The sequence below is a fragment of the Euprymna scolopes genome, chromosome 12, assembly GCF_053919585.1.
Source record: "Euprymna scolopes isolate OS-2025 chromosome 12, ASM5391958v1, whole genome shotgun sequence".
NCBI lineage: Eukaryota > Metazoa > Mollusca > Cephalopoda > Sepiida > Sepiolidae > Euprymna > Euprymna scolopes.
The window spans coordinates 27076748-27089245 of record NC_136493.1 but is presented as its reverse complement, the minus strand read 5'-3'; the positions used below and the strand labels follow the sequence as shown (position 1 = coordinate 27089245).

The window sequence follows — 12498 nt, the reverse complement described above, 5'->3', positions numbered from 1 at the left end:
AAAAGTTCTACACCTAATGCTGAGCCATGCTTAGTGTTGCTGGAGCCCAGGGCTCTTATACAGCCTAGGAAGAGATTTTTGGGGAATCTAGTGGAGGGTACTGCTTTGGATTCGCTTGGAGAGCAATTAGGCTGGTCAGAAGGAGAGGCCTGCTCTCAGTGGATTTAGGAGCCAGGCCAAAGCTATCTCAACAACTATCATAAAGGGCATTGCATTCTGAACCAGAGAGTACTCATTCTGGTTCAGAATGCAATGCCCTTTATGACAGAAATGGAGTGAGGATGGATTCTTACTCTCTACACTGTGATGCTAATGAAAAAAATCTCTGAGCATGCCCTTTCCAATTGTAGTAAAGTTTAGCTACTCTGAGAATGTCAGTGAAATAATGGCTTGCATTCACGCTGAACATCTAATGGTCTTGAATGTGGCATATGTCATTCATAAGGTGGTAAGAATAGTGATATGGGTTTCATGTTTTGACAACTTCAATGGAAATGGACCTGTTTCTAATCAGAATCTGGTCATCTACATTAAGCATCAGCTTAAAATAAAGATCAAATGAAATTGGAGGAGATTAGATTACATTGACTTCAATAGGAAGGGTTTGTGTATGACACTAGATTGTGCATCCGTTTAGGAGCCAATTACAAGCCCACGTTATTTGCTTAGGCATGGCACACATGGTTACCCATCGCTCAATTTTGAAAGTCCCTTAGAGTGAATAAGTCATGATGTCATTTTGTTTTTTTGGTATTAGAGAGCCTCCAAAGATGCACACTTTCTGGATTTTATTTTGTTATTGATGACACCCCAAACTTTTGTCTCAAATCTTGGAAGACATCATTCATTCCCACACTTCACAGTGATCTATTATATTTTAAACATTCCACTAATCTCTCAATCCCTGTTGTTTTAGGATTAGCAATGGTCTGTCTACACTTAGCAAAGGGTTGAAAAGGCCTTTCTAAGTTTTAAGCTTTTTGAATATATGACCTATGTTGTCTCTCCTACCCTCACTATGTTTTCTTTTGTAATTTATTTTTTTAAAACAAACTGTGAATTATGAGTAGGATCAACCGAGAGTGAATGTGATATTCTGGTGAGAGAGTTTAGCCAAAAATTAACCAAAGTCAAAAGGTACTGACAAATTATATGACCCCTACCACCACAAAAAACAAACAAAAAAAAAACAAAAAACAAATCGATTCGGGCTTCATGCCTAGCACAACAAATAAACATTTGTAATTTATGTGGAAGCAGAGAGTATACATTGTACAACTCTCTGAAATTTGTAGAACCATTTATTTTCCTAAATAAAATCGCTTGCCTTAATATTTTATTAAATGCTAGCTTTTTTCTCGTCCAATACGGGCTTCCATCTTATCTCGAGATTACTTATAACGTCACCAACTTACTTTTGGAAGAACCCCTCCATCTGCCTTTTCTTTTACATCGTAAGCTTCTTAAAACGTGACTAGCTTAAGTTTCAGAATAAAATCACGCTTTCTTTTAACAGTTAATTTAAAAAAAAAAATGTTTTGAACGCTGCTGACTCAATTTTCTTTCACTACAGTTTGCAATTTTGAGACGGAATTGTTTTTGTTGAGATAAGTGATTTCAATTTTAATCATGCTTTTTATTTTAGATTTAAAATATTAATAACTCCATTTTATTTCAGTATTTAAATTTGTGTATTTCTGTTTTATTAAATGCTATTGTTGTTTTTTTTCTCGTACATAAATGTTTATTTATCTACCGAGTTGATTGCAAAAATAGATTACGAATTGTACTCATTTTTAGTTTGTGTGAGGGGAATCTATCACCATACTTTCCCTTAAACACGTCTGTTGGACTTTTATTAAGTACAATACTTAATAGTTTTTTTTTTTTTTTTTTTTTTTAATGGAGAGTAGAAAATGCATTGTGGATGCGTTATCGGCAGCTCCTGTTACTCTCGCTTCTTCTTATTTGTCCCTCAGTCCTCATTTTTTAATGAGTGATTTTTCTGACAAAGGGAGAAGAAAAAGCTGTTTTCTAGGTTGGCAGTATTTTGTACGAACAGTTGGCTGAGATGGCGGAAATTTTCTGTTTCTATGTCTATCATTGTAGCCATGTCACTAGTAAGGGTGCTGGAGGTAAACGTTTTGTCTGGGCTGACGTTATCCGCCTGATAGTCAGGGACCCGAATCTTGGATTAACCACTAAGGAGGCTGTCCTATCAGCAGGTGCAAAGTACTGGGGCTGCTGTATTGCCATTTGGTGAATGGATTCTGGACCATGCAGTAGCTTCTGGTGGGGCCTCTCAATGCCATACTAGTGGGTAATTGTTACGGCTTTACCTTATCATGAGCTACAAATATAAAAAAAAAAAAAAAAAATTCTTTGTTTCTTTTTCTCTCTTAATTTCCCCTCTCTGTCCTGCTCTAAGTAAATCTGACGACCTAGTCCACAAATTCCAAAATTTCATCATGACAAGTGTCAAGAAAATATACACGATTAAACCCGGTTCTCCAACTTCCAACGTAGACCCCTACTACCATGTCTCCTTCTCCAACATCAGGGGTCTACGTTCTAACCTTCCAGAGGTTGAAACCCAATTACAGGAGACTAAACCAGACCTTTTATTTTTAAGTGAAACTGGCATTGGACAGGCTATTTCCCTAGAAGAGTTCGCAATTAAAGGATACTCTAACTTAACCTCTAAATCTGACCCCCAAGATCGCCATGGGCATGGAATATGTGCCTATATTAAAGATAGCTTTCCATGTGGTAGGGACATCTCCAGGGAAGATCCTAACTTACCCTATATGTGCTTCCGGGTTGCTTTAGCTCACACTATGGCATTTTTATTTACTCTCTATCGCCCCCACAACAGCGGAGTTACTATATTTAAAAGCATATCTGAGAAAATTGACCAAGTCCTATCTGCTTATCCTTCAGCTAACATTCACGTATGTGGAGACTTCAATGTTCACAACGTCGAATGGTTGACCCACTCAAACAAGACCGATGATGAGGGGAGGTTCTGTCATGATTTCTCCATTGCCTATGACCTCACTCAGATTGTTCAGGAACCCACCCGTGTGCCCGACAATGACGGCCAGTATGCGAGCTTACTAGACCTTTTTCTCACAACTTGCCCTGAACTATGTTCAGTTTCTGTTCTGTCGCCTCTTGGATCTTCCGACCACTCTGTTGTATCAATTAAGATAAAAATGAAATGTAATAAGTCTCCAGACGTACCTCTCCATCGTACAGTATATCGATACACTAAGGCTGACTGGGATAGCTTCCGTACATTTATAACTGATCTACCTCTGCATTCCATATTTAAAAAGGATGTGTCCTCTATAGTATTAGACCTGACGGAATGGTTAATTGTAGGTATTGATCGTTTCATACCCTCGAAAAAGTTTCAGCAAAAACCTAACAGCCAGCCATGGTTCTCTCCAGAATGTGCTGCTGCCATTGCGCACAGAAATCACTTTTTCCACTGTTTCCAATGTAATAGATGTATGGAAACTAAAGCCGCTTTCAGGACTGCCAGCAACCATTGTAAGAAAGTAATAAAGAGCGCAAGATGGTTGTATGCTCAATCTGTTAAGTCCAAAGTCACTGAGCAGCGGCTTGGTTCCCACCAGTTTTGGCAAATAGCAAACAGAATTCTGAACAGAAGTGTGCGCTCCATCCCAACTATTATCAATGGACCTGAGGTAATCTCGTCAGCATCAGACAAAGCCAAACTCTTTGTCAAGAACTTTGCAGCTAATTCTACCTTTTGCGATCAAGGCCGCCAACCCCCAATATTTCCTCCTGTATCTGAAAACACACTATGTGATATACGTATATCTGTACGTGATGTTGCCAAGCTAATCAAAAACCTTGATTCGAGTAAAGCAACTGGCCCGGACGGTATTTCAATTATTGTACTCAAAAAACTTCAACCTGAACTAGCGCCTATACTTACAAAACTGTTTAAACGTTGTCTTAAGGAGAATAGTTTCCCATCTCCCTGGAAAATTTCATCTGTATGCCCTGTATTTAAGAATTCAGGTGATCGCTCATCCCCCTCTCAGTACAGGCCAATAAGTCTCCTGTGCGTCATGAGTAAGTTGCTGGAATCTGTGTTAAATACAGAAGTAATCAACCATCTCAACAAAAATAACCTTCTTAGTGACACTCAATATGGTTTTCGTTCTGCTAGATCTACAGCAGATGTGCTTACAGTTATATCTCATAGGATTAGCAAATCTCTCGACGGAGGCAACCTTTCTAGGGCAATTGCTCTTGACATATCTAAGGCCTTTGATAGGGTATGGCATAAAGGTTTACTTCATAAGATCTCTAGCTATGGTATAGCTGGAAATGTCTTCTCAATTATTAAATCATTTCTTTCTGATAGGTTCATAAGAGTAGTAGTTGAGGGGCAAAAATCAGAAGCCCACAGTATTAATGCCGGTGTCCCTCAGGGGTCCATCCTGGGCCCAACTCTTTTCCTGATCTACATTAATGATCTTCCAAATCACATCCTTACATCATTTGTAGACATTTATGCTGACGACACTACCATTTATGGTAGCACATCTAAGACAGTAAACGACCAAGTTCTCTCCAATTCTCTCTCCTCTGATCTTGAGCATGTAGTACAATGGGGAAATGAGTGGCTGATTACTTTTAATGCATCTAAAACCAAGCTTCTCTCTTTACATCATCAACATTCTGATCCACATCTGGCATCAATTGAAATGAATGGCTCTCGTCTTCAGGAGGCCTCAAGTTTTGACAAGCTTCTGGGCTTGACCATTACTCCTGATCTTAAATGGAACACGTACATCAAATCTGTTGCCAAGGCCGCTGGAAAAATGGTGGGATCTTTCTATCGATCCAGTAGATATCTCACTGCTGATGCAATTCTCTATCTATATAAGAGCCAGGTACGTCCAAGGATGGAATACTGTTGCCACATCTGGGCAGGAGCTGCTAGAAAGGACTTGTCCTGCCTTGATAGAGTTCAAAATAGACTTCGTAGCCTCGTAGGAGATGTCCTTTTCTCTTCCTTGCAACCTCTATCTCACAGAAGAGATGTTGCGAGTTTGTCTCTGATGTATCGTTATTTTCATGGAAAGTGTTCGACTGAGCTTCAATCTATGGTCCCCCCTCGCAAAACTTTCACAAGAAACACTCGTCTAGCTGTAAACACTATCAATAATTCCCCCCACTCTTTATCTGTGCCTAAACCTAAACGTAGATTCCATGAACAAAGCTTTTTTATTAGAACTGCACGCCTGTGGAATTGTCTTCCGTTTTCCTGCTTTCCGGCTGACTACAATATGGTTGTCTTCAAGTCTAACGTAAATAAGTTCTTGATGAGCCGTTCCATATAAGTTATCAAATTTACCAAATTTTCATTACTAATTATTATTATATTGTCCAATTTCTACTGTACACTCTTTAACCCTTATCCCTGAGTGGCCTCTTGGCCTTGATAATGAGTTGATACCTATGAAAAAAAAAAGGAAAAGTCCAATGTGAACAAGTTCTAATTGAATCGTCCCCCTAAGTAATCCAAGTTACAAAATTCCCACTGTTTACTATGCTAAAATCACAATGACTAATGTATACCTATTAACCCTTATCCTCGAGTGGCCTCTGGGCCTTGATAAGTGGTGACACCCTTGTATAAAAAAAAAATATATAGAATTGGAAATATTGTTACGTCAGTTCGCCATTATTTTGTAATCGAGACATTTCCTTTGTTATTTCTTGAAAACGTTCGTAACCTCTTCTGAAGTTAAAGTTTAACTTTTAAAAGCGACCATTCAAAAAGTAAAGAGGAGCCGTGAACCAGAAAGCTGACGTAACAATACTTCCAGCCTAATCTTTGGGACTTTTGGAAAAATGGGGGAGACAGGAAAGAAATATTCGGAAATCCAAAAAGGTTTTCATACATATTTAATATTATATATATATATATATATATATATATATATATATATATATATATATATATATATATATATAAGTACTGACCCAACGGGTCATGAATGGTCTAATCATAGATAACGTTCACACGAAGCTTTGGTAATCTGTCGAACATGGCTTAGGTTTACTCAGAATGCGAATAAACGAACACATGCACGTGATCCGTGGGGGAGGGGGTGCGTTATGACGTCATTTCTCTGCTGTCCCATCATGCATCTCGCTAGTGCGGAGAAGACATAATGGCCGAAGCAGACGTCTGCCTTCTACTCAGCATTACCTTTGGATCTTACATTGTCCAAATGATGTGACCGGTGTTGATAGCTTCTTTACATTTTTGGGGGTCTTAAATATATATTAAAAAAGAAAAGTAAAAAAGAAGAATTCTAAGTAGAAGGCGGTGTGTGTCTCTCGGTCGTTTTTGTCGGTAAGGCCAAGAACCTTGTTAAAAAAAATATTTCTGCAGGCGGCCATAACCAGAGTTGTTTCTCTGTGTAAATACCGACATTATTATAATAATATCAAAACCGATCGTTTCAAAACAACTTTATTTTATAAAATAGCTGTTAATTATTTATCTTGTCAGTTTTTTTGCCTTTTCATCTGTGTATCCCTTTTTTATTTATTGCGGTAATTTTTTTTTTTTTTTGCTTTTGAAGACGTCGGATATTACAATTTTTTTTTTTTAGAAAGACTGCTTGTATTTTTTTTTTTTTTGTCGAGAAACCGAACGAACCTCATTGGATCATCATTATTTATTTCTCTTTTATTTAATAAAGAAAGAACGGATTATTTTTATTTTTTTTTCTGTGTTATCTCGACTTTGATTGAAGATCCTAATAAGAGACCTACAAACCCCTAATCATCGCCATGGACGTGGCTTCTGAGTGTAATATTAAGGTCATCTGCCGTGTCAGACCCCTTAACGAAGCTGAGGAAAGGGCCGGCAGCAAGTTCATCCTTAAATTCCCAACCGATGATTCCATCTCAATTGCTGTAAGTATTAATGTTTTCATATGACCTTTGTTATCTTATATAATCTATATGAATAATAATAATAATAATAATAATAATGATAATAATAATACACTGTCGGTCAAGATTACCTAAAAAAAAAATAAATAAAATAAATAATAATAAAAATACCCCCCTCCCCTCATTGTTCTGAATGACTAAATACGTCATATGGTAAAAATACTGTAAATTAAATTATTTATTCTATTCCCCTCAGATGGGAGCCAAAAAGTGACCACTGTCCGGCCTTGGGGCTCGGATCAAAATTAGACAGAGGATGGATGACCACCACCGAGCCCTTAATTACTTTTGATGGCGTAAATAATCGTGAAAGAGGGTGGGCTTGAAGAGAGAGGGTCTTATGACGGTAAATTTATAAGTGAATATATTTGTTTGGTGCTTGTTTTCATTTATCATCTTTAAAACCAGCACATTTCAGGTGAAAACATTGTTACGTACTTACCTTTCATGGCGAAATTAGTATAGCTTCTATAAATTACGAAAAAAAAAAAAAATAAAATTCAGTAAGATATGCTAGATATATTTTTAACAAAAAAAAATCAACCAAAATTACGTTGAGAGATTTTGTGTTTAAAAATGGCGGACGCTTAAGTGATTTTTTTTTTTAATTTACCTATTGTATCTATCTTGTCAAATGATAAAAAATCCTTCTCGGCCGAGTCAAGTTTTACTTTTGTCATATCCAAAATACTCTTTCGTGGTAATTGGATACCCTTTCCTCACATTAAAAATCAACCTTGTGCTTAACTTTGTCCTCGTGGGGAGGCAAGTTAGTAAATATAGACAAGAAATCACCAAAATGAAACGCCAACAGAGTTCTCATTTCCCACGATCTAATGACCTTGTGTCTAACTATATGCATTTACAATAAATATAATCTATTTGGGAGATCTGTAATCAATAATCTCAAACTTGAAATAATAATGTGGGTTTAGAAACCCATTCTTAACATGGGGAGCTTTTTTTTTTCTTTTTTTTTTTGTAATAATATTCTGTACTCACTTAACAATAAACAAAAGATACCATAAAAATTGAATTTAACTTAAAAATCATATCTAAAAAAAAATTTTGTTAAAAATGGCACGATCTGTATTCTGCATAAATAGCACCAAGATCTACCAGAAGATCAATTTCTAAATATTTCACCAGACTCCAACAATAACTCTTCAATTTATTTTACTATTTATTTCTGAATTCATGCAGATATATTTTGGTGCTTATTCGGATTGTCACTCCACTTGTGATTTTAATTTGTTTGGCGTACCTGAACGACCCCCCCCCCCTGCCGTAAAATTAATTCCTTTTCACGTTTTATTTTTTCTGTGGATTATGGTCGATAAGACTTAACTTTCATATTAAAAGAAATTTTTATTTTTTTTAAATTAAAAAAATTTTTTTTTTTTTTTAGTTTATTTAATGACTTTTAACCCGGGGAAGCGGGTTACTTTTCAATTATAACGTTATTTTTGATTTTTGGAATATGCTATCTTCATTTCGTGACAACTAGGTACACGATAAAAGTTTTTCATTTTTGTTTATCTCCACAAGTGCTAATCTAAATAAGCACCTATATTTTAATTTGTTTTAAACCAAACTAAGAGTTTCTCAATAGAAATTCTCTTTTAAAACGTTTCCCATTTAATTCAATCTCCAGAAAATTACAAGTGAAAAAAAAAAAAAAGAAGCAATATTGTAAAAAGATGTTATTTTACTGTCAACACCCATTTTATTTTAAGCAAAAAAGATCAAAATGAGATTTTGTGATGACATATTTGGTGCTTACGCAGATTGCAGCGAAGGAAGGTACCGTGCCATTTAATAGTATTTTCAAATTAAATTCAAGTTTTACGATATCTTTTATTAAATTGTTAAGTGAAAGTGCAGAACAGTTACAAAACACCCTCCTCTGTTCGTAAGAATAGATTTCGGTAAAACTATACAAACACCGTGACAGCGAATTAACCCTAACCCTAAACCCTAACCCTAACCCTAACCCTGTCACGGTGTTTGTATAATAATACCTAGATTTCTAAATAAATAACCTTATTTAAACACAGTAACATAAATGCATAAGTACCGTTTTTTTTTGTTTTTTTTCGATTTATTGATCCGCGCTATTTTTAAATAGTATTTTCAAATTTAATTTAATTGTTTTTAAGGTTCAAGTACAGAATAGGTACAAAACAACCTCCCCTCTCCATATTAAGAATGGCTTTCTAAATAACGTTATTTCAGCACGGATCAATAAGTACAGTGCACTAGTACCGGTTTTTTTTTTTTTTTTTTTTTTTTTTATGTACGGCTCAACAAATTTCGATAAAAGATTAAAGTTAAAGCCCCCCCACCCGGTACAATGTTAAGAATGGATTTCTAAAACTCCGAAGAAGGTGTGATAAAATTTTGCCTCATGAAAAACAAATAAAAGACGATTTTATTTTAGTAAACAACCTTAAAAATTATTTCTTTTATTATTATCGACAAGAATTGGCATTTCAATTTCACACTTACTGAATATCAGTATACACTTTGGTACTCCTTGGGCGTTGAGTTCCATGGCGACTAGCAGAAAAATGTAACGGATGTTTACTTTAGCTACAACAGAACACCGACCACTAAAATTTGTTTTTGTTAGGTTCTCGGGGTCGCTGACAACGAATCTGATATTCAAACTCGTCGCAAATTTACCGTTTGCATGGTATTAACCCCTGAACCCTCGCACTATTTTGTGCCAACTCGCCGCCATCGTTTATGCTATTCTTACATGATATAAAGATTCGTTGTCAGCGACCTCGAAAACCTAAATAAAAACAAATTTTATTGGTCGGTGTTCTGTTGTAGTTGAAGCAAACATTTACCTATTAAATTTTTCTGCTGGTCGCCATGGAACTCAACGTCCAAGGAGTACCTACACTTTTTTTTGAGTGTGGGTAAATAAGTTAGTGCTGAATTTTGTTTTCATTTACAAAATATTGAAAATGTCATATATAAAAATAAGGTGCTTACTGCTTCATGAAAATATTGAATTTCAAGTAAAACCAATATCTACTTATGTCACAGTAATGAACATATCCAAAAATTACGAAAAACGATGAGATAGAAAATTAATTATTAAATAGTTTTCGAAGATAATTGCGAACAATTACAATGGAGTTTTGCACAAAAGCAAAACAAACAAAAAAAAAAACGAGTTCGATTCGTAACAAGGGAGGTAATAATTTTCTGAAAGCTTAGGCCAGTTTAGCAAAACTCAACCTCATGGTAAGAACGGCTTTCGGAATACCCCCAACCTTGAAAGCCGTTCTTAACATGGGGTGGTTGGGGGTGTTTATACTACGCTGGGACAGGTCGTAAAAAATACACCCCCTCTTTTTTTTGTTTTGCTAATTAAATGTAACAAAAAATCCAAATTTGCCTTATAAAAAATGGAAATTATTAATTTTCACTTAGCATTACATTAATGCAATTCATCTCTTTAGTCCTCGGTCAATGGGGAACTCCTTTTAGACCGAATTAATTTTATTTCTAGAATGTATGAAGGGAGCTGGATATTACCCCCCACCCCCCATGAAAACTGACCTTGTGTCAAACTTTACCCTCTTGGGGAGGCAAGTAAATAATGAACCCCTTTTTCACAAGGGACGTTGATAGAAATAATTCAAATTTCCCTTTTAAAGAGTTAAATTTATATTTTTATTTCATTATTTTGCGATAAAAAATAAAAAAGGAATTGATTCATTTTGTCAGCTTTAAGCTGACTGCCATTGAATATTTTGTGCTAGTGCAGTCAGTGCACTTACTGATCCGCGCTATTTTTTAATAGTATTTTCAAGTTTAATTAAAGTTTTACGATATCTGTTTTTATTCAATTGTTAGGTGAAAGTACAGAATAGGTATATAACACCTACCCTCCCGTCCCCATGTTAAGATGGGCTTTCTAAATAACGTTATTTCAGCACGGATCAATAAGTGCATGAGTACCGTATATTTTAAGGAAATTAGTTCTAATTTTATAAATATGAATTAATTATTAAGTTAGTAAGTATCGTACCAATTAAGTTATATCCTTACAATATTATTTGGTCATTGAATGTTATAACAACCAATTTGATATAAGATAATGTCAATGACAGTCATTTTAAAGCTAAAAACTTCAATATATAATTCATTCCATTTTTTTTCTATTGCAAATGAAATAACGAAAAATTTATCTAAAAACATCTTTTTTAAAACTGTTTTTCAGTTTATGACTAATTTATCAATGAATCAACAGTTATTTGTGTAAAAAAATCTAACCCCCCTCCTCCTCCTCTCTTTCTTAAATCGTTTTAAATACAAGTTATGCTTCGATTGATGGATTTCGTTTTCTTATTGTAAATAATTTTTCATTAAAACAAAAGAAATTCTTTTTACATTCTTTCGGGAGATTTTTTTGTTTTGACATCATAGTAGGTGGGTTGTAGTAGCAGTACAGCAAGCATTGTATATATATATATATATATATTTTTTAGTAGTATTGAAGGTTGATGATGGCCAAGCTTGTTAACATAATTTATCTATATATCACATACTACCATCTTTTGATGGTATTAACGTTTTTATTTTTATTTATTGATGTCCACGTAAATTATATTTTTCCCGTCTTCTGTGTACGTTTTAAAAATCCACCCCTTTACTGTGCAAGCCTGACCATTCTCGAAAAAGACATCTGATTTTGTGCAAGGTGACATGACGTAGGAGGAGGAGTTAGTGGAGGAAAAAAATCCTTTCGTCTCGAATGTTGCCTTTTTTTTTTTTGTTGTTTTTTTTAAACACCCTCCCCATTAACTTCATCTTGCCATCTTTGTTTATTTACAAATAAATTTAGAAATATCTTTTTGTCAAATTAATGAGTATGCAAAATACGAACCGTGCTATCTTTTAAAGATAGAATTTTCAGCTTAAATTTAATTTTTACGGTATTGTTTCAGTACGGTACATTCTCTGCATAAGTATCGGTTAATTATGCATTTGTCAAAGCAATGTTCGCGTTTTATGAAGCCAATAATAATAACAAAAGATTAATTTAAATAAACATCTTTTGTAAAATTTGTCTGTTTCTCGCCTCTACTTAGACAAAAAGGCAATCTTATAAAACCAAATATAAAAATATAATTACGAAATCAAATCCTATTTCAATGTAAGTCGTAAAAAAGTCAAAATTGAAAATAATTACTTCGTGACACTTCGAAATTTGAAAGTATTTAAACTGTCGAATAATCATGCTTAGCAAACAAACCCTTATGTAATAAAAGATCCCAAGATTTTGGAAGTTATTTACATTCAATAATTTTATAGATCCCTATTTATTTGCCTCCTCACGAGGGCAAAGTTAGACATAAGGTTGATTTATTTTTAATGTGGGTAAAAAATTCAGTTCTCCGATAAAAGGTCCACTCTGGATTGGGGAAAAAATTTTTAAATTGTCCCGGTTTAGAAGTTTTCATT

General features: G+C 34.8%; 1 protein-coding gene across 2 annotated transcripts in view; it reads left to right on the top strand.

Moving 5' to 3' along the window:
* The first annotated feature begins 6135 nt into the window (after nucleotides 1-6135).
* The window catches only part of LOC145291217 (kinesin heavy chain), a 134730-nt gene continuing 128367 nt past the window's right edge, over nucleotides 6136-12498 (top strand). For both annotated transcript variants that reach the window (XM_080136804.1, XM_080136803.1), the window contains exon 1: nucleotides 6136-6975. In XM_080136804.1, coding sequence (XP_079992930.1) covers nucleotides 6850-6975 — 126 coding nt within the window. In that variant the 5' untranslated portion in view covers nucleotides 6136-6849. The remainder of the gene's footprint in view (nucleotides 6976-12498) is intronic.